General features: G+C 38.3%; 1 protein-coding gene across 2 annotated transcripts in view; it reads right to left on the bottom strand.

Moving 5' to 3' along the window:
• Nucleotides 1–27,522, bottom strand: part of LOC107217405 (regulating synaptic membrane exocytosis protein 1) — a 1,749,170-nt gene that overhangs the window by 1,238,427 nt on the left and 483,221 nt on the right. For both annotated transcript variants that reach the window (XM_046745888.1, XM_046745889.1), the window contains exon 4: nucleotides 26,770–26,854. In XM_046745888.1, the coding sequence (XP_046601844.1) occupies nucleotides 26,770–26,854 (85 nt within the window). The remainder of the gene's footprint in view (nucleotides 1–26,769; nucleotides 26,855–27,522) is intronic.

The following is a 27,522-nucleotide window of genomic DNA, read 5'->3' as shown; positions in this document are numbered from 1 at the left end:
GGGGAATAAAGCAATGTGTCCTAATTCAGGATTATCAATGCCAATGGTCAATGTTTCCGAGATTGCTATAGCTTCGCAAGTGAAGATTGAGTTGAAGTTTTGCAGCCGAAAATCCAACTTTGCGTCCAGGTAGACTACTGCATAGCTAGTTCTCCCATCTTTGACTGAGCCGTCTGTATAAACGGGGGTGTAATCTTGATATGTTTCCATCGTGGCCTGGAAATAGCTACGGTACGTTTATTTAGATCTATTACTCTTTTGAAGCTCTGTTAGTTCGAGGTTAGTGTGATTCGTGGGATTATTCCACGGTGGAGTAACAGATTGTTTTCTAGGCACAACTTTGGGAACTGAGGTGTCAAGTTTTTCTAGCTCCATTGTGTATCTGACTCTAAGAGGTTTGAGTGAGTTGGTCTTGAGTCTATACTCAATATCGGTCGCTGGTTTCCTCTCTACGAATTTGAAGGCGGGATCGCCTTTTTGGGCTTGAGCTCTGGTCATATAATTTAACAAAATTTCCTTTCTTCCTAGTTTCAATGGCTTTTCTTCTGCTTCTACGAGCATGCTGTTGATCGGGCTGGTTCTTTATGCAACAAGACTGAGTCTTAAGGCTAAATTGTGAATACTGTCCAGTTTCTTTAAACGGTACCCTGCTGCAGCGTCATATATGCCGGCTCCACAGTCCAACTTAGCTCTAATTATTGCACGATAGGCTAACAGCATTAACGGCTTATCGGCTCCCCACTTCGTTGAGGATATCACCTTGTGTAGATTGATCATTTTCCTGCATTCGCTTACCAATTTTTTTAGGTGTGCCTTCCAAGTTTGCCTTTCGTCGAAGTATAAACCCAGTATTTTAATCTGGTCAACCTGCTTTATTACGTTGCCGCCTAATTGGAGTGTGATGTTTCTTTTCTTTCTTCCTCTGACAAAAATTATGAATTCGGATTTGGCCTTTGAGAAATTGAATCCACATTCATCTGACCATCCCTGGAGTGAGTTCAAGGTCTTTTCCACCAAGTCGGCTGTGTGTTTTAAGTTTTTGCCACTACAATGTATAATGAGGTCATCAGCAAAGAGGTTTCGTTTCACAGGTTTGGGGATGTGGTTGAGCACATTATTGATTATTAGTGGGAGGCAATTTAGGGACACCCTGTATAAGAAAGGCTCCGCGAAGCGAAATATTTTTGCGACAGTTATTTAAACATTTTTTTTCATTTACAATGAAGACGGAAGTTGAAGAAAATTTTATTACTTAACAATCGTTTGACTTGTTGAAAAATTAACTTTAGGTGAAATTTCCAACGTGGATGAATTTTTTGAAGTGTTCAAAATACACCATAATTTTTTGAAATTTTTAAAAAGTATTCAATACCTTAAAACAATTAATCAACCCGTCGTACTCGCTTTTGACGCCGCCCGCGCGACCTAAACACGAAGCGAGGAGACCCATTTTCAGCGTTAAATTAAAATTATAAATAATGAAGATAGAGTTCCGGGAGCTAGAAGTTTTTTTATTGGGAATTTCCTCCTCTTTAAGAATCTTTTCTTAAAATTTCAGATATATGAATAGTCTATGAGGTATTGGCGAAAAACGAAATGCCTTTTTTTTCATCTTTAATTGTTTATAACATTTGCAATTATTTATGTGCTGATAAAATTTTTTAGTCCATTTGTCTAGGCGTTATTCCGAAACCAATGAGCTATCGCACGTAATTTTAAGACCAGTATCACTATTTTAGACCATTTTGAGCTTATCGACTAGACTACACGTGATCCGGGAAAACCTATAGCACCAGTCAGTTTTCCGTAAATATGGCACTATTTGTGCAGGCAATTTTCAGGTAACAGGAGCCCGTTCTGATGCACGAGAAGTCTGTAATTAAGTTCAACGTTGAACCTCGAGAAACGCTGTAGTCGATCGAAGCGGTACCAGATGGTAACACCACATGGTAATACGCACACGTCCTATGTTTCTGCTAAAGCAACAATCTGCAATGCCGACGAGAGCATAGGCTTTCAGTTGGATACGAAAAAATGTACAACTCACTCAGAATAACCGCTAGATTTTGAAATTCGGGCATATTATAAGGCATCGTTTGGAAATGGTAACATCAGTTCACAATCGCAGTAACTATTCGTAATCGCACGTAGCCAGACTGTATGTAAACGGGGCATTCCATGCGAAACCGACCAACCCGTGACTCCGACCAATTTTGATTCTATTGAAAATTTTACACTTTCTTGTACCTGCCAAAAGCAGTCTTTCTGGAATATTTTAGATGTTTCTCTCAACCCATCCAAACACCATAAATCGATCAAAATTTCGCACAATTTTTTTTTTTAATGCTCATGGCTTTTCCAAAACCTGATATTAAAATAAGATACTGTTTCTTTCTCGTTTTGAGTCGTAGTTCCGCAAAGAAAATTATTCTGTTCCATTTTATTGAAGGGTTTTGGAGCATTCTACATCGAGTACGTACCACTTAAATCTGCCTTTTTTCATCGATTTGATCGAAAATCATTAACAAAAACGAAAATACCTATCCAATAATTCCTGTTCGTCGAAAAGGCAGATATAAATGGTGAATAATTGACATAGAATGCCCCATATACGCTCCGGATATCCTCATCTAATAGTAGCATCAATGTCCGCAAAATTGTCATACTTACAGTTTACACCGGCACACAAACAAAAAATAATTTCTGTCCACCGGGCGCCACCTATCTACGGGCATGTTTTTCGACTCGCTGAATACGAATTTCAAGTCAGTTTAGGCTGTCCAGCCTTCAATTTCGAATAAATTGCAAAAAACCCCAAAAAATAGCGACAATTTGAAGTTTTGGCAAGAAAAAAAATTTTGAGATCTAAGGCAAGTAATAATTTTTATGTATTTTGATCTGTCAAATACTAATTTCGATCGTACTTTAATCATAAACCGTTTTAAATCTAAGAAAATTGTAAAAAATCATCAAAAATTGCAAAAAATCGAAGAAAATTGGGATTATCTTTGTATAAAAAATTTTTTGGACCCGGATTGACGAAGATTTTTACGTAATTTAATCTACTTGATCTGATTCTGCAATAAATTTGGCCCATAGTCCCCTCAAACATTCATAAAATTGCAAAAAATCGATAAAATAGCAGAAAATTGCTGCTGAAAAAATGGAAAAATATCTTTTAAAAATAAGTAAATAAATTTCTTGTATTTATTATTAGCAAAATACACGATTACAATCTGAAAATTTGAAAAAATAGTAAAATCTATGAAAATAACGTTTAAACAGAATTAGAAGAATGATTTTCTCAACTTGTAAACTGTTTTCCGGTGGTATCGAACTCTTTTATTTTCAAATGATCTACGGAGTGGTTTTCTCTTTCGTTTATTATTTTCTTTTGGTATATCTCTTTTGAGTGTCCAGTAGACTGGGCCAAAAAAATTGACTATTTTTTTTTTTTGAAAAATATATTGAGAATATCGTTCAGTATGGCAAAAAAAAAAATTTCATGAAATTTTAAGCCCTTAATATTAACTTTAAGAGGTCTATCATCGATATTTTCGATTTTTAGTAATAATTTGATGTTTTACGTCAGAACTGTCGAAATATTGAAGTGAAAAAATTTATGTTCACTTATCCCTTTATAAAATTAAATTCCCTACAAAAAAGGTCTGATTATAGATTTTTGTCAGACAAGCCGTTTCCGAGTAATTAAGCTTAATAAATTGATATAATTTCTCGATTTGACTTTTTTAATTTGGAATTTTGTGACTAACGAATCAATGAATGTATAAAAAAGATCATGACAGATTCTTAAAGGAAATTTAATGTTCTACAAAAAAGATCTCTTAATATTTTTGCCTCAATTTAATTTTTCAAAAGTTATTCTCAATTAAAATTGAAGAAAAAATTGAAATTTTAAGCTCTCTCCGTATTTTATCTATAAAATTAGCATCCTGAAATAGAGTTCTGATTTGGGGTCCATTAAAAATTCCCTCTTTTAATTTGGCATCACTTATCGCCGGAAACTTTTCTCTCAAGTACTGAAAACAATCACCATCCTTGTCCAGAGTTTTGACATATTGTTTTATGAGACCTAGTTTGATGTGAAGTGGTGGTAGCAGATTGTTTGAAGGCTGAATTAATGGTGTTCGTATTTCATTATGAGTACCGACATTTAATTGCACTCTTGTAGGCCATTCTTTTTTCACATAGTGATTCTTTCTGTCTCTGCTATCCCAAAAACATATATAACAAGGATATTTTGTAAATCCTGATTGTTGGCCTAAAAGAAGTGTTCCAATTTTGAGATCCCCGCAAATTTGCTATTGGTGTTCTGAATACTTCATCTTATCCAATACAATTCCCAAATTTTCATAGGTCTCTTTAAGCTTCGTCGAATGGGCTAGTAGAATTGGCGCTAATATGTTTCCAATGTGAAGCAAGACAGCTCTGAGACTTCTGGTTGATGAATCTATAAAGAGTCTTCACTCATCGTCTTTATAGATATTAGGTTTTAATTCATTAACCAAGCCTTGAACATTGGAACAATACACCACCGAGTTCTCATCGTCCTTTGTGAAAAACTTCCGGAACTCCTTTTCTCTATTCCGATAAAAGTAAGCCGTTACCTTTTTAGCTAAGAAATTTTTATTTTTTAGTCTTGATGCCAGTAATTCAGTTCTAACCTTAGGCAAATTTAAATCTCGTATGAGATCATTTAGTTCTTCTCGACTAAATGTTTCAGCGTCTTTCGTTTCCCCATCTGGCATGAAATCTTGATCTTCGGGATTTTCATCTTCAGAAATTTCTTCTTCCTCTTCTTCCTCCATTTGCACTTCTTCTTTTTCTACTTTCATCTCTTCAAGAGCTTCGGTTTCATCAACAATAACTGTTTTCTGTGGCTTAACAGCTGATGAAACATTGGCGTACTGTTTATTACTTCTATTCGACGAAGTAAAACCGGCAATTTCACTAATACAGAAGTAAGAGTTATGCGAACCAGTTGGTGAAGTCCAGATCATGGGAATTGTGAATTTCAAGTTTTCTCTGTGTGTTGGTTTTTTCTCATCGTGTCAACATAATATTACATCGACCACAAACAAAGTGTGGGACCCAGGCTGAATCCAAATTTGTAATTTGAATGCAAAAGCATTCTTCATAATTTCATTTTCATCTATCTGAAAACGTTCTGCGGTTTTTTACCGTCTCAAACTCCCCACAAACGTAACAAAATAGATCAGGACTCTTATTGCATCGATGGGAATTTCTTCTTGTAATAGTATACTCTCCAATATACTATTCAAGTCTCAAGTTTCCAACTACTGAAGAGCTGCAGTCACTGGATGACGTCGCCTGCGGGCCTGCTTTCTCACCCTGACCAGACGCTGATACTGGATTTCCGAATCCCTCCATCGTAAAGTACTCATCACTTGTACCTGCCATGATGGCACACACGCCGTTAACCCAGGGACTCTGCCAGATGGTTCTGTTGCCCACCGTCACCCCGAGGAGATGCCCTGGTTGCAAGTACAAGCGATCATGCAATGAAATGAAGTCTGCACATCGAAGAAGTGGGAATCCCAACACGATGGCAAATTTTTACTAAATGAAGGAAAAGGTGGAAGAAGAGGTATCCACGTCGTAGATCATTTAAGAATGAAACAGTACAATACCCTCGAAAAACCGTTAAAAATCCAATTTGTGTACATTCTTGGATCTTAATCTTGTATTTTGTTAATAAAAAATACAAGAAATTTATTCAATTGTTTTTAAAAGATTTTTTTCCCATTTTTTCAGCAGCAATTTTCTGCTATTTTATCGATTTTTTGCAATTTTATGAATGTTTGAGGGGATTATGGGCCAAATTTATTGCAGAATCAGATCAAGCAGATTAAATTACGTAAAAATCTTCGTCAATCCGGGTCCACAAAATTTTTTATACAAAGATAATCCCAATTTTCTTCGATTTTTTGCAATTTTTGATGATTTTTTACAATTTTTTTAGATTTAAAACGGTTTATGATTAAAGTACGATCGAAATTAGTATTTGACAGATCAAAATACATAAAAATTATGCTTGCCTTAGATCTCAAAATTTTTTTTCTTGCCAAAACATCAAATTGTCGCTATTTTTTGGGGTTTTTTGCAATTTACTCGAAATTGAAGGCTGGACAGCCTAAACTGACTTGAAATTCGTATTCAGCGGGTCGAAAAACATGCCCGTGGATAGGTGGCGCCCGGTGTACAGACAATTTTTTTTTTTTGTGTGCCGGTGTTATTGACTGGAAGATTAGATGTGGCAGTAAAATAAATACCGAAATTGCAGGAAACACTCATGTATGGGCGTGAGGGCTTAGGGTTGAGATAAAAAATTGTGCTCTTGAACAGAACATTATTCATTTATTTATGGCAAATTTGTGGCAAATGTTTTACACGGCCGATCCTTGTTAAAATTCTGATGAAGATTTGCTTGCCAATTTTTTCTGTTTTTAATTCTCAACAAATAAGGATTTCATACTTTACTTCCTTCGTTTCATTTGTTAATTACGCCTAGTTCTGAATGATGCTACCAAATTTTTTTTTACATCAGACGAATTACCTGAAAGTTACTCATGAGGTGGAAATCGTTATAAAACTACATACCGTGACTTCTCATAGATGGCATACGTTACGGATACGCTAGCGAGTTTTTGGTTGGTTTCTGCATTGCATACGACCTACAAAAAGTCAGGGTATGTGTTATTGCTGTACATCAAAGTCTGAGAAATTTGGAACTCTCGAAGGAATCAACTTCTTCGGATTCCAAGTACTATCCCTCACACGCCACTGTCCCCACTATCCGCGCGGCCGTCACTTCTGCGTTTCCTCGCGTGCCGTCCACATCCACTTTTCGCGGCGAACGGAGCAAACGCGAGTGTTTTGGTAATTTGTCGTGTCACAAGTTCTAATCACGTGCAAATTTTCATGCGGCCAGTGTGTATACATATATTTGTTACAAACAACAATAATCTTGTGAGTGGAACAATGGATAAGTCACGTTGCACGGCTGAACCAAAAGAAGGTTAAATTTGACGCGCCAACGAACGTATCGTTCGTTGCAATGGTAAGTGTTTTATACTGCAAATTTCTGTCATGCAATTATAGATATCATTTACAAGAACCCTGCCAAATCTGCACTTGCTATGCAGGGTGATTCGTAATTTACAGCAAATACTTGACAGGGCGAATCCTTGTCAAAATTGGAGTCGAAAATTCCTAAGAAATTTTTCGGGAAAACGCCTTCTTTCATTCAAAAAAATGGAAATTTAATTTTTTCGGATTTCTTTTTCGATCAACCTTTTAATTTCTTGGATCACCGTCAGAATTGATTTTGAAATTCCCCAGTCAATTTGTAAATAATTTGTACGAAAAAGTCATCGCCGAGGAAAAAAGCCTCAACTTGGTGTAAGTTCGTACCCCCGACTTAGATACAGCTGAATTCCCATAAGAAAAAAATTGTGGGTACGAAATTACACACAAGTTGAGGCTTTTGTCCGTGAGGGATTTCCAAAAAATATTCGAGAAATTATTCACAGAGAAATATTTTATACTACAATTTGTGAAAAAGTTAACCAGCGAATTTTGTTCTCAATTATGATAATGATGCAGAAAAATTTATAAAAATTAAAACTAAACTGATAATATTCAGTTGATTTTAATTATTTTTTATGAAGAACGTCGGTTTTTCGAATAATTAATCAGGAACTTTCGACTTTGATTTTGACAAGGAAGCCCTATAATATATTCGTCCAGAATTCGGAATCAACTTGTAGTCCCGTTATCTTGTTTATTTCCAGACGTAAGCAGCAAAATTATTATTATAATTATCTTCATGACGACTGACGATATTTTGACACAGGACTAGTTAGATGAAGTGAAATTTGTGAATATCTTTACCATTTCGGTATCAACAATGCAAGGACGTTTCATTCCGAACGACGTATCGTACAAGAGAATAACATATATTCATACCACTTTGTATCAGGCAACGTTTACGGAGTAGACTTTGTATAATTTCCCACTGGCAAGCCGTTTTACTTTCAAATACATAAACAATATGTAGCATAATAAAAACAAAGTACGAAATTAATTCGTTTACGAACAAATCAGATTCTCATTATTGAATACAGATAACATGCCAAGATAATAAAGATTCCACAAATTAAAATTGTTTCAATACAAAACGTACCGTACAGTAATTATTTTGTCTCTGCAGTGAATTAAAATTAAGTCGAAGCATAATTGGAATTTAATGAATTATTCTTATGTCACAGCATAATGATGACCGCGACACGCGCTCGTAGAAAAATTAACAATGCTCCAGATAGTCCAGTCATTATAGGCAAAAAACCGACCGAACCCACGAATAATTATTTAGTGAATTTTTTTTTTCACAGCTGTCTCGGGGGGGTCACTGGGAGTGTGAATTCAAAATGGCGACCAAATCATGCTTATCCGTATATTCGAAAAATGGTTTTTTAGGTGAAAATGGTTTTTCTTGAATAACTCGGCCGGTTTTGATCTTACAGAAAACCGTGAGAACAAAAGTTGTATAAATTTTAATTCTCTACAAGTTTAGTCCTTACAATTTTTCTCCTAGGATCAAGATTTTTGGAATTAAACCTGAAAAAAGCGACAAATTCGAAATATTTTCATTATCTCGTTTATTTTCAACTTAATGGCATAAATCAATAGCAAAAAACTTGTTGAGAATCAAATTCTGAACAACTTCGGTTCTCACCTTTTTTTCCGAAAATCGATATTTTCGGTATTTAACCCGAAAAGGAAGGATTCTCCGTCAACTCGGCCATTGTTTTTTCCACCATCTCAGATCTGCCCTATAATTGGTTACATCAAAGTACTACTAAAAGGTATTCTACGTGAATTTTTTCAGATTTTTTAATTCATTATTTGAGAAATTGTCGTTTTTTTTCAAATGAATATATACTACCGTTCATAAGTATGGAAACACTCGCCCCAGAGTGTTCTCATTGTACTCATGATGCTCATTGTATTTCTACGAAAATGTATACCGATGAGGAGTAGGGAGGGACTTCCAGCATTTTCATAGTATAGAAAAAAAATGTAGAAAACAAATCGTCTTGTTTACGTTTGCTTCGAAAGAGTGGCGTTCGAAAGATCGTCGTTTTGTTGACATTTGTTTCGATCGTCGTTTTGTTATTCATTTTTCAAAATATCGAGTAACAAAATGGTATACGTGTTTCAAATTTTTTTTTCCTCTGTTCTCTTCATATATAATCATTTCGATTTTTCGTTAGGAGTGTGCAGAACATAAGAATTGCTGAATGCTTCGTTGCGAATAACACAATTTTATCGGAGCCTAGATTCGAATGCTCGGAGAGTTCAATTATTATAATCGTGAGGTAATTTTTTTTTTCCGATAATTGGAGAAATTTACACCTGCTGCAATATACCCTAAGTACGATGCAAATATGCGAGAAATTTCAAATCTTAAGGAAAATAAATATTACGACAGTTATTATTTCATCATATAAGCCATAAAAAGTCGGTTGGGACGAAATTTAGGTTCTTGAATCAGAAATATCATCCTGACAAAAAATCACCGCGTATTTTCCAAAACAATGAAAGCTTTTTCGAAGTGATATGTCAGCATAAAAAGTCAAAACCTATTTCTACGATTTTTTTTCCGGAAGCGCCGAGTCATTCAATTTTGTTGCAAAATGAGCGCGCAGTAAACTTGAAGAATCAATATCTCATCTCTGGTTCCATTTGACGTAGAAAAATGATTCATAGCACATTCGCGAGCAGAGAGAATAAGCTTTCGTAAAAACTTTGGTTTATCTGGAAACATTGAACATTGTAATTGCTATTAAGAAACGAATTGTTTAATGGTACCATTTTTTGGCAAGGTTTCTACCATTTTATACATTCTGTAAAAAATCTTTCCGATTACAAACAATCCGTCGGGTTTGACGAGGAATTTCCCATTCGTATTCACTCCGAATGACCTACATTAGATATCTGCTATCGGTAGTAAAATATTGAACACGGTGAAATTTAGAGCGATTCGTAAAAAATGGATATCTTAATTTCAAAACAATTATCTCAACTTTTCGGATTATTCAAGATGATCAAAATTTTTAAGCACACTATTCCATTTCATCAGATTCGACCATACACTTTTAACATTTTTGGGTATAGTGAGATGGCGCCGACACATGGTTGTAAGAGAACAGAAAAGGACCCATGTATTTGTATGAGTCCTCATATGGATGGGAGGGGAGGGCACGAATTGTGTGCCAAAGTATATTTTTATCGACAAGTACTAATCGTGTTATGGATTCTGCGTTGAAAAGGTGAAACAACCAAATACGCTTATATTTTACAGGATAATCCATCGTAACCGTTGGACGGTCGCAATGTCACATGAAGATCGACACGCCGCCGCGAGGATATCTTCATGGAGAGGTGAACTATGTTCAAATTACATTACTTTGCAAAGGATGCTAGAAACTCCCATCAACCGGGAGAAGGAACTGTTTCGCACAACCCGCAGCTTCATAGTTACCTCGAATCTCTGATACAATTTCCTTGCATTTAATATTTCAGAGGGTATAAAAATAATCCTCAACGTCGATGTCAACAATTGTTTCATATATCCATAGTAACATGAATAAAGTGTTCCAATATTATATATAATTAATTCTTGAAACCCTTTTCACTAGTAAAACAGCTTCGAACATAAAATTATTTCATTATTGTCAGTAGAGTTGTGTGTAACAAGCGATGTACAATTTCAGAATGATTCCGATATGTCGAGGAATAGTCATGCAAGGTTGTAGCGATGCTTCATGAAACGAGACCACAACGATTCGTACCCGTTTCGTTTCAATCGTATTTTTCGAACATATTTCCAAATATCTATAAATGGTGAATGGTGATATTTATGTAATCGTTTTGAAAACACTTCGTGCTGTGTAAAACTAATATTGCGCGATATGTTTTAATGTATATGGGACATTCTTTTACAGTCGAACACCTTTGTGACCGACACATTTTTGATTTAGCGGAAATTTCTTTTTTACGGGTTCTATATCGAAAACATAGGAATACGTATTCGAGGATTTTTTTATTTCACATATTTCGTGAAATAGAGGGGATCGAAAATTTGATAATTTTGTGTTTTTTGGCTTGGAAGACTCACTTTCAAAAATTCATAACGCCGGTTCTATTTGAGCTGGAAAGTTCGTTTTTTTCATCTCAAAGCTAATAAAATGAATTTTATTACAACAATTCTTTCATTAACGATTATTCCGAAATTTATACTGTTATAAACAATTTATATGTTTCAATCGATTTTTAACAATTGCCCCAACCTGGTAACGAGTTCTTAGCGCAACCATCGTATTCTACGTCAAATTTTTTATCGATAACGTATTTCCAATTGATGGAGAAATTATTATTACTGTAGGAAAAGAATTAATTTATCAATCGCGGCACGTAATATCAGCGCGCGGGTTCCGTTGCACGCCTCATTATCTTGCCTCGTATTGTTTTCCTCTGTAATATAAATGATTATTCTATATTTTCAATTCAATAATATTATTTATTGACATATAAGACTTTATAAAAAATTTAACAAAAAAATAATAAAATAAAAAATATTATTGCGGCAAATAAAAAATTAATTTACCAAGATTTAAATACATTATTATTAGTTAATAAACACCTCGTTCTGCATTACGTCTTATAATATTTACATTCACTTTTAATATGTATAGTGTTTTTCGTTCAAAAATTTGTACAACCGTTTTTTTTTCATACAATGAGAATTGCTTTGCTTCTAATTCTTCAGGAGAGGTTGGAATCATACAAATTTTCAAGAATAAATGTAAATATTGTACGACGTACTGCAGGACGAGGTACTTATCAACTAAAAATAATGTATTGATATCTCAAAGAAGTGATTTTTTATTTGACACAATAATATTGTAACGAAACGATAAATTGGGAACGAAAACGGATTTATTCAGTGAAGAAGCTCTCCTTTTAAAGTCTCGAGATAGACTGTTTTTACAATAATGTCGGTTGACGCAGCAACCTTATTCTTTTTGAAGACATAAGAGGTTTATAAACGTCTTTTATCTATGATGACTACTAGATCATTTAAAAGAGGACAAAACGGGTGATTTCACCCTTTGTAACATTACTCCCCCTTGAGGAAAAGAGTCGACCCGACTCGGAAAAGGTGAGTTGGAGCTGTGGCTCTAAAAATTAAAAGACTCCCTTTTTACTATCTGGCATTTGCCCACAGTCTCAAGGTAAACCACAGAAAACCTTGAGCAGATAGTTGAGCGTTCAATTGAATTTCAAAATTTGTGTGCCTTGTTTTACAAAGGTAAGTGTTGAGGGTGAGTTAGTGAGTTCTTCATGAGATTCCTTGGCCGAAGACACGAGACAGACCGAAGGGCAGAAGACAGAAGAGATCCCAGAGGAAGAGATTTTCTTCCAAAGTTCTTGCGGGGACCAAGATAAGAACAGGTGAACGGACCCGGGGTTTCCTCCGGACACAGCACACCCTAGAGTTGGGAGGACAAAAGTGAGAGGAAGTGGATGATTCCCAATTTGCTAAGCAAATTTGGGGGAAAAATACGCGATTGATTGGATTTATAACTCATTCATTAAAAAAAAAGGAACGATCTTATCTGGATATCCGGAGAACCCAGGCTAAGACCGGACAAACAGTACAGCTGTAGGTAACATCGGAAACAGCCAAAGACGGCGGATTCATCGGGGAAAATCTGTAAAAACTCAAAGAAACTGATATATTGGTTAAAAACAGAAAAGAAAAGAGGATCGACCAAACGCTCACTACTTCATTCAAGCGCAGAACCGAAACACTCTTCAAGCCAAAGAAATCGATATATCAAAATTTCCCGAATCGAACAACATCGAACTAACCTTAACCTGTCAACGAACTTTCTAACCTTTAGAGAGCTACTGAAACGATGCTCTTGACTATTAAGGAGCTAAGCGATCCAGATGAACGACTTTGGATTTGGAACGAGGGGAACGTCTAATTCTGAAAACAACGTCGTTAATCCGATCAACAATAAAATGAGGACCTTCCCAATTACTTTGGAGTTTGGGACAACGCCCTTGTTGCCGACGAGTTTGAAATAACCAAACGGAATCTCCCTTCTCAAATTTTAAATTTCTAGCTCTAATATCTTAACGATCCTTGGTCTTATCGGAGACCATACGAATTCTTTCCCTAGCGAATTCATGATCCTCGTCCAATTTTTGACGGAAAACGGAATTAAAAATCTCCTGGGACGAAGGCACGGAAGGATTAACGTCCTTTTCTAAATCTGACGGAAGTCGAAGATCCCGACCTGTCAACATCATAGCTGAAGAAAAACCGGTAGTGTCGTGAATTGCAGAGCGATACGATAAAAGAAATAAGGGAATCCACTCATCCCAATCTTTCTGATCCTGATCAACGAAAGAAGAAAGATAACGAAGAAGCGTCCTATTCAATCTTTCTACCATTCCATTAGACTGCGGATGCAAAGCGGTGGTACGAGGTTTCCTAATCCCTAAAATTTGAAGGAACTCCTTCATCAAATTCGACTCAAAATTTCGACCCTGATCTGTGTGTAATTCAAGAGGAGCTCCGTAACGACAGACGAATTCTCGAACGAAAGCTCGAGCAACGGTGCTAACTTCTTGATTCGGAACTGGGACTACTTCTAACCACTTTGTAAAATAATCTGCTATCACCAAGGCATAGCGATTTCCTGACATAGAAAGAGGAAGAGGGCCTAGGATATCCATTGCGACTCTTTCAAATGGAGCTCCTACGTTATATATTTGAAGAGAGCTCTTCCCTTTTTCACGAGGTCCCTTCTTGGCTAAACGAACCGTGCAAGTTCTGCACCAATTTTCAACGTGAGCTCGGCAGTGAGCCCAAAAATACCTTTCTCTGATCCTACCCAAAGTCGTATTAGAAACGAAATGGCCACCGACGGGTGGATCATGAAAGCTTGACAAAATCTCGGCTATCTTTTCTCTAGGAACCAGAAGCTGCCAACGTACCGACCTGGAGTCAGGTGATTCCCATTTCCTATAAAGCAACTGATCGAGGAGAAACAAGGAGTCCCACTGCGCCCAGTGAATTTTCAAAGACTGACTTATAGAAGATATTTCTTCCCACTGAGGCCTGACTCCTGTGGATTTCCAATTCCGAACTAGGAGGAGATCAAAATCTTTCCCCTGGGCGATGATCCAGTCTTCTTTATTTTCAACGAGCGAAATTTGACGACCGTTAAGCGAGGGATCTAGCTGTTTATTTAAACGACAACACTGTTTGCAATCGTCCCCGCACGGATGACGAGAAAGTGCATCAGCATTACCATGCAGAACTCCGGGACGGTGTTTAATTTCGAAGTCATATTGACCTAACCTCTCCAACCATCGAGCTACTTGGCCTTCAGGTGATTTGAACGAAAGAAGCCAAGTTAAGGAAGCATTGTCTGTCCGAATCAAAAATTTCCTTCCATAAAGATAATGATGGAAATGGCAAATAGAGTTTACCATCGCTAATAATTCCCTACGGGTAACAAAATAATTGCGTTTCGGTTTAGACAAGACCCGACTGAAATAACTAATAACGCGCTCTTGGTTATCCTGAATTTGAGACAAAATCCCACCTATACCACAGAGAGAAGTGTCAGAATCTACGATGAATTGAGAATCGGTGATGGGATAAGCTAATATCGGTGACGAAGTTAATAATTTTTTAAGGAGAACAAAGGCTCCTTCGCATTCGGAAGTCCAATCAAAAACAACTTTAATTCCTGTAAGAGCATGGAAGGGTCTCGCTATAGAAGCAAAGCCCTTAACGAAACGTCTGTAATAAGTAAAAAGTCCTAAGAAACTTTGAATCTTTGCTTTTGAATCGGGACGAGGCCAATTCAAGACCTTTTCTATTTTAGAAGGATCTGTCTTAACACCTTCCGCTGAAACGACGTGTCCGAGAAAAGTTACTTTCTTTTTGAAAAAATGTCATTTTTTGGGACTCATTTTTAGACCAGCTTGGAATAAACCACTAAAAACCTGCTTAATATTTTCCAATTCCTCATCAAAAGTCTTATCAAACACAATGATGTTATTGAGATAAACTAAACAAATCTTGCCAGTCAGACCTTGAAGGGCGAATTCCATCGCTCTTTCGAAGGTAGCTGGTGCATTACAAAGGCCAAAAGGCATAACTTTAAATCGCCAAAGTCCACCTAACCCTGTGACAAAAGCTGTTTTCGCTTTGTCTAACGGATTCATTTCGACTTGCCAATAACCACTCTGTAAATCAATTGTAGAGAACCAACGGGCACCAGAAATTAAATCTAGGGTATCTCCTATCTGAGGAAGCGGATATGCATCTTTCTTGGTAATCTCGTTCAACTTCCTATAATCTATACAAAACCTCTTGGAACCATCTTTTTTATTGACCAAGACAATGGGAGAAGCCCACGGACTAGAAGACGGCTCAATAACATCTGCTGTTCTCATATCCTCTACTAATTTTTCAACTTCCCTGCGACCATTTAAAGGAAGCCGTCTAGCTGCCTGTTTAATCGGAGCGTTATTCCCTACATCTATCGAATGCTTAGCTATGGTACATCTCCCGATGTCGGCAGAGTCTTTAGCGAAAGACTCTTTAAAATCGTTAAAAAGGCAAACGAGACTGTTAGTCTAAGCGATACCTAAATTTTTAGAAGACCTAGTAAAAAGTTCCGTGAGATAAGAAGGAACGACTAAAGAGTCCGAAACATGTTCGAAAACGCGCAAAGACGAGAGGGTTTCTTTCTGTTGAGAAGAGTTAATAAACTTCGACGTTTCGAGATTGATTTTACGGTAACCAGAACAGAGAGTCGAATCCCCGGTAGAAATGACGGAGTTGTGAGCGGAAAGAGAATCTACGCCTAAAATGCCTTCATCTTCTATATCAGCTACTAGAACTTCATGTGGGGATTGAACACAATCCGCTACTGTTACCTGCACGACCATCTTACCTACGACAGGGGTAGTTGCTCCGGTAGCAGTGCGAATAGACACAGAAGGAATAATTGAAGCAAGAGACGAAATCATATCAGGACGAACAACGGAAATTTCGGCTCCAGTATCTATCACCCACAAACAACTTAGGCCGTTAACGGAACCTTTAGCATATAGGCCGGTACGACGCAGGCCTCTAACCACGAACTGTGAAGCAATAGGGCTAAGGAACTTGGAAGAAACCGATGATATCCGCCCTTTCGAAACATCGGTAGCTAGTTTCCCGAATTCTGAGGAACAGAAGGTTGCGCTGCCCAAACCGGATTAGAGGGAGCCCTCTTGAAGGCATTTTTGCGCCACGAATCTTCCGCAGTCTTCAACTGACGGTCGAGTTTAAAACAATTCTTCGCGATATGACCTCTTACGCTGCAAAACTGGCACTCTGAGACAGGCCGATTGGAGTTTGATCTATTGTAACGAGAGAAACCACTATTTTTCCTTCCTGGAAGAGAATCTGAGCTAGGCTGATTGTCTGAAGGACGGGACGGAGAATTTTCTGAAGGTTCAGCTTGGCTCAATCGATGAAGTTGACGCGAACCTAAATCCGCCTCGTCTATGGCTTCTAATTCTAAGCCCTGAATAATTGCTTCATGTAGAGAAGTTGGAGCTGCGAGCCTCAAATGATACCGAAGCTCCGGATTCCGAATTGCATTAATGAATTTCGCCCGAGCTATCTGATCTCCAGCTTTTTCTGCACAATCAGTAAGGGAATGTCGAGCGAGCCGTTCGATGTCATTTCCGAGAGAGGCTAAATCTTCCTTGGGCCCTTGACGTCCATTTTCAAACTGAGTGAAATAAAGTTTGGAAAGATGTTCTTCGCCAAACCAGAGTTTAAGAGCCGCACAAATGCTGTCGAAATTTTCAGAATCCGAATCTGAAAGCGATCCAAGAACTACCAAGGCCGGACCAGACAAAGACGCTGTCAAATTAGCTGCTTTCTGGGACGGATTCCAACCATTAACCTTACTAATCATGTTGAATTGACGTTCGTATAGACTCCAAGCAGACGAACCGTCATACGAACCGGGCTTCAAATTCGTTTGTTTCGAGGGCAACTCTACAATACTCGCGGCAGGTATAGGGACCTGATTGAGTACAAACGAGCTCTGAGTCTGCGGAGGGAGAACATTGACAGTTCCGCGCGATTTTAAAAAGGCCAAGAACTCTGACTGAATATCTACGCTAGGATGAGACGACGCGACAGGAGGCTCAACTACTTCCGAAATATCACGTGACGGAACATCGTGGCATCGCGAAAAGGAGCTAACCTGAGCTTGTCGCGAGACATGAGCAGGTGGAAAATTTTTAGCAACAGGGGGAATTTCGCCTCCCCCATAAATAGCGTCAGACCTTGATTGATCCGGAATTGAATGAATGGAGGTCCTCCTTGCTGGGACCGGGACTGAAGGAAGAGAAGTCCTTCTACCTGGGGACGGAACTGGGCGTATCGGGAATTCCTGCGGCCGCTCCTGAAGCTTCTGCACACCTTGCAGGATCCCGATCAGCGCCTGGGACACGATTTCTTGTTGTTGACGCTGTTGCGAGAGGAGTTCGTGCAGAAGATTCTGCTGTTCTTGTTGCTGTTGTTGTAGCAGTTGTTGGTGTTGTTGTTGCTGTTGTTGATGTTATTGTTGCTGCTGAATCTGACGCATCAGTAAATCTTGGTTTCCCTGGATGAGCTCTGCCAAAAGAGCTAGTTGGGGCTGGGGCTGAACCTCAGCTTCCAAACCAGGAGAAACAGGAGGAAACGCCGGTTCAAGGGCCGAAACGCGCCCGGCAGCTCGTCGCTCCGCGCGTGATGTCCTCGACGTAGGAGTTCGTTGCATTATTTTGAATATACTTCTTAACTCTGCTGAGATTCAGAAGGATCCCGCTTCTGACACCAATGTTACGAAACGATAAATTGAGAGCGAAAACGGATTTATTCAGTGAAGAAGCTCTCCTTTCAAAGTCTCGAGATAGACTGTTTTTACAATAATGTCGGTTGACGCAGCAACCTTATTCTTTTTAGAGACGTAAGAGGTTTATAAACGTCTTTTATCTATGATAACTACTAGATCATTTAAAAGGGGACAAAACGGGTGATTTCACCCTTTGTAACAATATTTTGTATTTGATTATTTTTTTGTTACATTTTTCATAAAGTCTTATTTGCTAATGAATATTATTATTCAGTTGAGAATATACAGTAATCATTCATATTACAGAGGAAAACGATACGAGGCAAGATAATGAGGCGTACAATGGAACCCATGCGCCGATGTGACGTGCCGCGCTACATAAATTAATTTTTTCCTACAGTAATAATAATTTCTCCATCAAATAAAAATGCGTTATTGATAGAAAATTTGACGTTGAATACGATGGTCGTGCTAAGAACTCGTTACGAGGTGAAGGCAAGTGTTAAAGATCGATTTAAACATATTAATTATTTATAACAATATAAATTTCAGAATAATCGTAAATAAAAGAATTGTTGTACTAAAATTCATTTTATTAGCTTTGGGTTGAAAAAACGAACTTTCCAGCTCAAATAGAACCGGCGTTATGAATTTTTGAAAATGAGTCTCCATGCCAAAAAACACCAAATTATCAAATTTTCTATCCCCTCTATGTTACGAAATATGTAAAATAAAAAAAACTATAAAACTATCAAAATAATCAGTTCGGTCGTGATGCAGTCGCTATAGGCATGACGTCATCATTTGCATTCAAAATTCAAGTCAGTCCTGTTGGTAAGGTTACCGACTCAGATTCAGGCCTTTTATCGACCTCGTTTTGTCTAATATTGTGTTGCACTACTCTCTGGTGGAGAGTACCACCTTCAAATGGTTTGAAACCGAGGAAACTCACGCAGATGGCGCTTCGATCGATTACAACTTTTAGATTCAGGTCAGCGGCACCTTAAACTTCCCGCCGTTTGCAGTATCTTCTTGAGTCTTGCAACGACACGGTGTTTCGCATCTTCCAAGAACCTGCTCAAATCTTTATGCCGCAAATTGATCACGGCTTTCGTTCTAATGCGGCTCTCGAAAGCTGTCTCCAAATTTTCCCACCGTATTCGATCGCTCATTTGTCGGCTTTGTAATCCGTCACCCACTTTTCGAAACTGTTTCAATTTAGGTGTCAACGATTTCAAGATTCCAATTCTTATCAAAATTCGTGTCTTCTGTCTGATCGATGACGCGTTGTTTCGTGAAACTTCATTCAAAAGTCTCGTATTTCGGCTTCCAAATCAAATTCACTTTTGAATCTCTGTTGGTGAAAATTTTTCGGATAAAGTCTTAAACGCTGTCTCCATGATTTTTATTAATTTTAAGCACTTTTTGGAATCCATGTTTGTTCCTCCTTCTTTGAATCGCACACACTTGACAAAGTTGCAAGGCTTGCTTCAGAATGACTGCTCCATGATCCCTTTTACGGGCAAGGAACAACATGACTTACGCATTGTCGCAAATTCGCGAACAACCGTATGCAATATTCTTTGACGAAAATTTCAAGATATTTCTTGAATGAACCTGCAACGCGTGTAAGATGGTAGGGCAGGAACATGGCGAAGAAGTCTCACACACCTCATGTACGAGAGAGCTGTGGTAGTGAACTAATCGCCAGATTGATACATGGAAATATAGTAGTATTAGTAGATGGGGATGTTTCACTTTGCTTACGGGTGTCAGGTTCACGATTTCGAGATCTACTCACTGGTGCAGTCGAACAGAGTGAGACAGAGGTAATTCGCAAACGCAACCGACAAGTGTCAACTGCTGCACCGAAATCTTTCGACCGCGGGCCGCTCTATGTCAAGTCGAATCTTTTCGGATGATTCCGAGAATTGTTTGTCGACCCAAATTCGTTAAGGGTCGTTGCATGAGCCTCCCAACGTCATACCTCCCCCTCGAACCCTCTCGATCGTCGGAAAATCTTTTCGAACCTTCTGGAAGCTCAATCTGACACGTGGGATGGTTCTCGGTCTAACCTTCGAGGATTCACGGGGTGCTTGGGAATGTAGTTACTCGATCCCGTTCGATGAGCATCATAACCGAGAGCGCTATTTATCTGGTAGGAGTAAGACCCAAAGTAAATGATAGCTAATTTCACACACTTCTTACCAAAGAAGAACGCACAAGGGATAAAAACTATGTATGGCAATTTCGGGGATTTTTTACCAACGATCATAGTCATTGGGAAGATTTTTTACCCACGATCGATCGGCAGTGTGCATTCTAACAACGAGGGGTGGGAGTAACCTTCGAGGGTTTACGTCTGGATAACGTTCAAGGGCTAGCGTCCGGGATTGTTGGTAAAGAAGGTGTTTCTACGCAGAACCGGCCTTGCTATACTACTGTATTCCATATTTCCAAACAATCTCAATTTCAAATACTAGGAAAAATAAGAAATATTAACGCTCTGCTAATCTAATAAAACAATTAGTTATATTTCATTATTTTATAAGTATTTGGTAAACCACTGACAACGCTCATCCAAACTAGTGAACAAGCGTACCCTCAGAGAAAAAAAACCCAAATTGGGTTTAAATTCGTATCCTCAAGTTTTTTCTTATTGGAAATTAGGATTATCTATGAGTTGGGGGTACGAATTTTCATACATATGGGTTTTTTTTTCGTGACGCTAGGGAGCGAACGAGTACAACAATTACCTATACTTGGTATACCGATCTTGAGTGAGCTTTAGCGAGCAAAGCTAGTACCGTATTAAAATATACCTTCACCTTCCGCTATTACAATTTTCCGATCACATACGTGGCGTAAACATACTCGATTAACTCATTTACGAACAAGGTTCATAGATTTAAGTACGAAAGTCACTTTTAATGAAATCGAATCTGCGTACTCTTCCAAGGAAATTACTTGCAAGCCACCCTCGCATGTGTGCATAGTTGCGCCTACGTGTAAAACCCAGAGCACACGAAATGCGGTAAGCCGTGTGTCCTCACACACACGAGCTGGAGATGCGCCTTCCGTACATTAATACATTGCTGTGATTGGCTGGCACTATCCATACGTATTCAATAATGTATAAGTTTAAACGGAAAGAATAAGAACCGCTTAGTTTTATGTAATCAATTTGTTTACTAAATCCCATGTATGGATTGATTCAATAGGATCAAATTTGATTCCACGAAATAGTGAATTTTTTTATGTCAAAAAAATATTTTTTGTAACACCTGCACGGGAATTTTGACTTCGCGTGCTATGGCGGACAGGCAAAGTAGCCAATTCCCAAGAGTTCAAAAACTGTTGGAAAATATCACACAACTGTTAGGAAATAGTATTTTCCTAACAGTTTTCTGAGCTGAACCGATGCAACTAGTGCCATCTAACGTGATGACTCGCGACTACGATCGTGTCCTCTGTGTTGCTGCAACGCGTCTACAGCTAGGTTCGACTACCACCTTTATAATTTTCTCTAGTAGAAGTTCCCATTACAGGTGTTAGAAACGTGTCGTGTGTCACGAGTGTAGGTTGGCGATTCCGGACTCCTGTGAATTGCTGCACTCACCTTCGGCTCGTACTACAAGCTTCACACTCATCAAAAAACACCAACTTCCCGCATACGTATTAGATATACTATAATTGAAGCGTTCGCACGCATTAAACCGCGGGTACCACCTTGAAAAACCGTCAACAAATGTTACAAAGTGTTAGGTCATGTTCATTATGATACAGTTTTCTGCTGGGTAATGTTCAATACCTCAAAATTTCCGACACGACCTAACAGTTTTACGATATTACCTAACAATTTGGTAATTGTTGGGGAATCGGCCACCTAACGTTCTTCGGTACGCGGGGTCGAACTTCTCATTATATGGGTTACAAAAAATAGAATACGATACGCGTGTGCGTATGTGACCCTCGCTTACGTTTCGTGTCAACTTGTATCGAAACGTACTATTTTGGACCTATCAAATTTAAATGAAATCAACCGCATATTTCAAGAAACTGGTACTATAGGGCCGTGACTTCCTAATATAGATTTCAAGTCTGTTTGTACCCCTTCACGTCTTCGGGTATTTGCTTTCCGATCACGGAAAGAGTGTTGTGCTACAAGTGTTACTGTTGGGTCCGTCGGGTTATCGAAATGCGTATTCATAAATGGCCAACATGAACGCATTGTTTCAATCTTTGCAATGATTGCAGGCCCCTATCAGAACAGTGTGCTCTACCACGCTATCAAAACAGAAATGACTCAACTTTAACTACATTATCGAATTGAGAAGTGGGACTCGATATTTTTTGCAATATTCTGTGTAGAATTCAGTAAAGTGTGAGAAAATGCATATAAGTATCGCATGAATGCAGCCGGCAGAAGCGGGTCAGGACTGCAGCCGCTGGTGGCGGTAAATGGGCAAAGTCTTCACCCAGAGGAGGGAGAGGGACATCTAAACTGAATACTTTAAATATGCAATGTCACGACGTTCAGTTACAGTAAAAATCAGTAAGCGTCATAGTTTTATCAATCTAAAAATTACAATAGTATTAAAAGTTCATAATAATACAAAAATAAATAGTTCCAAATTGAAAGAGAAGAGAGAAACCCCAAAAAAATAAAAAAACTAGTTTGCCGAAAATGAGAAATTTTTTCGCGCACTCGTAGTAACAAGTATAGAAAGGAATCGTTTTCCACTACCACCCCACTTTTCAGGTCCAAAAAGTAAACATTTCGGTTGAGCTGGGAATACGCTGTTTTCTTTTAACCAAATGTCCTTTTACCCAAGGTATTCGGTCATAGATACAATAATTTTGTTCTGTGTAAATTAAAATTGCATCCCAACACACAAGTGAATACGACTTTATGAATTGAATTTGTCATGAAAATATTCATTTTAACGAATGTGTAGTATTTTGAACTGTAAACGTATCAGATTATAATTTATGTTTGCTAGTGCTATTTATGTGAATTGTAAATGTCTGCTGTAATTTATAGATACCATGAGCTTAGATATATTGTTGCCATTATTACCATAAAAATTTTGAGCTGTATCATAAATATAGTAACTAATAGCAAAATTCATTATAACTATTCACACATACTTAAGCTCACGATAATACTATTACGTTCGTGGTATTCAAACTTCCCATGAAAATAAAATATTCACTGTGATACATCGTTGGACATAGGTACATTACACTTTTCTTTCAGTGCCAAAGCTGTCTATGAGTCTTTCAGTAAAAGCTAGAAGGGACTGCGAATTTCAATTGAGATAATTAATAGAGAAATGCACTTGGGAGAGGTATAAACGAAAACTTGATGTGAGCCACTTTGATTCGTCCATGAGTCCACCTATGAGAATTCCATATATGCTGTAATGTGGCATTTTCGATGCGCGTTCCAAACGACACCCCGAACCCTAGATGGAGCCCGAAATTAGGGATCCCGCGGATCAGACCGCGAATCATTTCGAAAAAGAGCGCCAGGACAAAAGTCATGCATCCGATACTCCGAGGGGGGACAATTTTCGGTTTGGCCAAGACGATTTTTCAGGATTTTTATTTTTTTTTTGGTTTCGAGTACATGCGGCATCATACACGGGATCGGCGGCAAATTCGAATGACCTCGAAAACCTTCGAAAGGAGGGCCTCTCACGAGGCTACGGAGAGAGCGTCAACGTAGAACTCTGCCGCGAGAGAACCCAAGGCGGACGAGATTCCCGTTGGTGGCCGGCGAGCCGTAGCCTCCCCTTACCACGCTGACGTCAGGAAACCTCGCGAAGTCATCACCACGCCACTGTCAAACTACGGGATAGCGGAGACTCGACAGCCAATCATCACCCCGCCACAGCGGGCACCAAATATAGCGATAAGTTAGGCTATAAGAATTTCGGAAAGAAAACACCAATGAGAGCATGAGAGTTTTTCACGACGGATAGTGCCTATGTTCGAGGCATGTTCGAATTGCGGCTCTGAGTAGCGGAGCTCGAAACTTGAGTCCTGGCAACATTTCGCGACAGTCGAGTTTGATAGAAATTTACAAAAAAAAAAGAGAACCTCCTTGAAGTGTGTGTGCCATGGCCGAAACGGGAGTTGGCAAATTCGTGGTGTGGTTGCGAAGCGGTAAGCGCTATTAATTCTTTGCGAACGCATTTCGAGTGCAGATAGATCGGCGCACCAGCACCCGGTTGGCCAAGTCCTTGTTGAGTTAGAGTAGTACTCGAAATTCGTTGGCCGATCTCCTTGTTGATGACCGTAGTCTGAGTTTTCGTGATAACGCATAGAGTCAATTCGGTTCCTGTAGAGTCTCGTGTAAATTCACGGTTTTGAGTGGAGCCAATTTCGGTTTGAAATTGAGTGTAGCCAAATTCCGCTGCACAGGGTCTCGTCGAGTCTGCGTATGTAGAAAGTGTCACCTCTCGTGTAGGTCGCGTATTATCGTGCGTAGACGCTCAGATTAGCGGGACGGCTTGTAAATTTTTCGGGAATGGCGACTGCGACGTAAGTTAGGATGCGTTCAGATAACAGCCAGGCGATTCCCGTGGTGATCGGCGCCATTAAAAATAACGGCTAGAGATGCGAATAGCGCGTCGAGTCACATTCTCTTTCGTTTGATTATGGAATTAGTGTTTATTGGCTAGGTCGGCGATTAGCGCTGTAGCTAGTAGAGGGCGAACGCGGTTAGCACGTCGAATAAAATTCTGTCTTTTTTTTTGTTTTAGAGATATTGTTTAGTATTGAGGCAGCGACGAGCGTAAGAAGGAATGAGAGATCACCCAGATTTAGCCATTTAATTTTCTTTCTTCTTTTCTGTTATATTATTTTTTTTTTCTTGTGTTGGTTAAATCTGAGTAATTTAGTGTGAATCGCGAATAGCGAATTGCGAATTATTCTTTCTATTCTTTAGCCTTTCGAATCGCGAGGAGCGCCCGTGGCATTCTGATTTCTCATTTGTATTTTGAGTCGCCACGAGGGACGTTCGAATAATTATTTTTTTTTGTTTTATATAATTTTTTTTGGTTTTGTTTGTTTTAATAAGAATCATTGTCTTAGTTAATAAGCATTTTTTTTTGCAGAGGACAGTCGCGGGTAACGCGACGAGCCCCCTTTTTCGTTTGGACTTTTGAATTATTGGTTAGTAATAAAGTGGCGATTAACGCCCGTAGACATCAGTACTTTTCTAGATTTGTTACCGATCATGGTTAGTGCGTCGATCGGGATTTCAGTTTAATTTTTGTCAAGTCGTTTATTATTAAGTTGGCGATTGGCGCCGTAGTTGGTAGAGGTCGGTCGCGGCTAGCGCGTCGAGTCACCCGTTGTCCTTAGTTTTGAGTTATCGTTTAGTTTTCAGACCACGACTAGCGCGAGAAGGCATGAGAAGCCGTTTAGATTTAGCCACATTTTCTTTCTTCTGTTCGGGGATATTGTTCTTATTTTCTTTAGTGTGTTAACTGCAAGTAATTGAGTATGAATCGCGAATAGCGAATTACGATTTATTATTTCTATTGCGTGGTATTTCGAATCGCGAAGAGCGACTGTGGCCTTATTATTTACCGTCTTGTATCTTGAGTCGTACTGAGCCACATGGGAAGAACTGTATTTTTTTTTTATTATTATTATTTTTTTATCTTGTATTATGATTGGAGGAAAATATAGTGATTAATTTTATTATTGCTTTGTAAGATAACGTGTTGGCGTACGTGTGTCGTATCTCTCTCTACCGAAAAATTACCCCTCTCCTCTCCGCGGTACTGAGCTATCGAGTATATGGTCGCGGTATATCGCATCACCGATTTCGAGGCGTGTTGATCACGCCAGGCGCCCAACAAATTTCGCGATATTGTTTTAGGTCCAGGATATCTCGCGGACGACGATTTATTGTGCACGTGGTAAGTTCTCGGTCATTTTCTCCGAGTGACCGAGGAGTGGGAAAAATCCACGTTACAATGCATAAGTTATACACATAGTCGCAGACTTCGCACTGGTGTTAATATTTTTATTTCAATCTCCAATATATGTGTTTTATATAAGACATGGATGGTCCTTATTTGGTGGTCGGAAAACTTTTCATTGCCATCCCCCTGTCTCCTCTGGCCCAGATCGGTTCCAAATCATTCGAAAAAAAATTAGTGTCAAGTTTTGAGCTGCTATCTACAGAATTATTCGAAATTGTGTAAAATTATGTGTGTATAATTCTATATAATTTTATTAAATTAAATTCAAGACATAATTTTATATAAATTCATCCGATCATATGAAAAAATTTTTTCTCGGGTATTTGCACATTAATTCAAGTATACTAATTTAACCCTTCTGGGTGTCACGAAAAAGCTTGACTTGTTTGTTCCAGAATAAAGTCCGCGTAACTTGATTTAAATTTTTCGGAATTTGATGACTGTATTTCGATAAACGTTTCTGCGCTCTGATTGGCACTGAACATGTTTTTCAATGCACTAAAAGCACCAATACTTACAGATGAAATTCAAGTCAATTGAACATTTTGACAAACCTGACAAATATTGGTTTACGAAGAGATAAATATTTCAACCAATCGTACGACACTTAGAAATTGTTCGAAAATGCACTTCCAATTTGTCATTTAGTTAGAAATTAATAGTTATTGAGATATAAATCTTCGGATGAGTGAACAATAAATTGCATGTAACATCGTTAATTAACTCACGGTTTAGGTGTCTCAACGGGTGAGGTTTCCTGTTTTGGCTGGATCTCCTCAACTGAAGTAACTTTGGCCGGAGTCAATTTCGTCACTAAAACAATAAGAGACATGTTGTGCATAAGTTCTGACACATTGTTCGAAGAGCTAATGTAACATCTTAGAATATTTTGATATTAGTTAGTATGGTAAAGTTTGGAAACTTCACGTAGACATACAACGAAGCGCTGTTAACTGTCGTGCCTCATTACCATACACCCTTTGGATGTTTTTTCACAATTTGCTTTAGTATGAAATTACAGTAGTACGTGATAGAAGAGAACAGAAAGAAAAAAAAACAAGGTGATATTTTTAATATTTCTTGAATTATCGTGGCAAAACTAGTACAAAATATCATTTCGAGGAAAACGCGTTCAAAGTTTTCGTGCAGTACTACAGCAAAAACATTGCAACTTACGTAAGTTAAAAATCCCCGGCGCTGTAGAGGGACTTCTCGAGTTTAGCTGTTTCTGTTGCGCCAAAATGTTTGAATGAGATTTAACTATCTAATTTTAAGAAAAAATAGAAATAATTTGAATTTTTTTGATTCCTAGTCTGCTCAATGAAATAATGCAAAAATGATATTTTTGCATATCAGCGACACTGAAGGAAAATAATAAAATGAAAAGTTTTCAGAACGCTATTGCTATCCCGACAGAAATTAAACTAAAATGATTTCGCTTTTCGCAGTCAAAGTTTTTATCACTAGAATGTCACAATAAG

Source organism: Neodiprion lecontei, chromosome 7 (assembly GCF_021901455.1).
Source record: "Neodiprion lecontei isolate iyNeoLeco1 chromosome 7, iyNeoLeco1.1, whole genome shotgun sequence".
NCBI classification, from domain to species: domain Eukaryota; kingdom Metazoa; phylum Arthropoda; class Insecta; order Hymenoptera; family Diprionidae; genus Neodiprion; species Neodiprion lecontei.
Note: the sequence above shows the minus strand (reverse complement) of the source record. Positions and strands in the feature narration are given on the sequence as shown.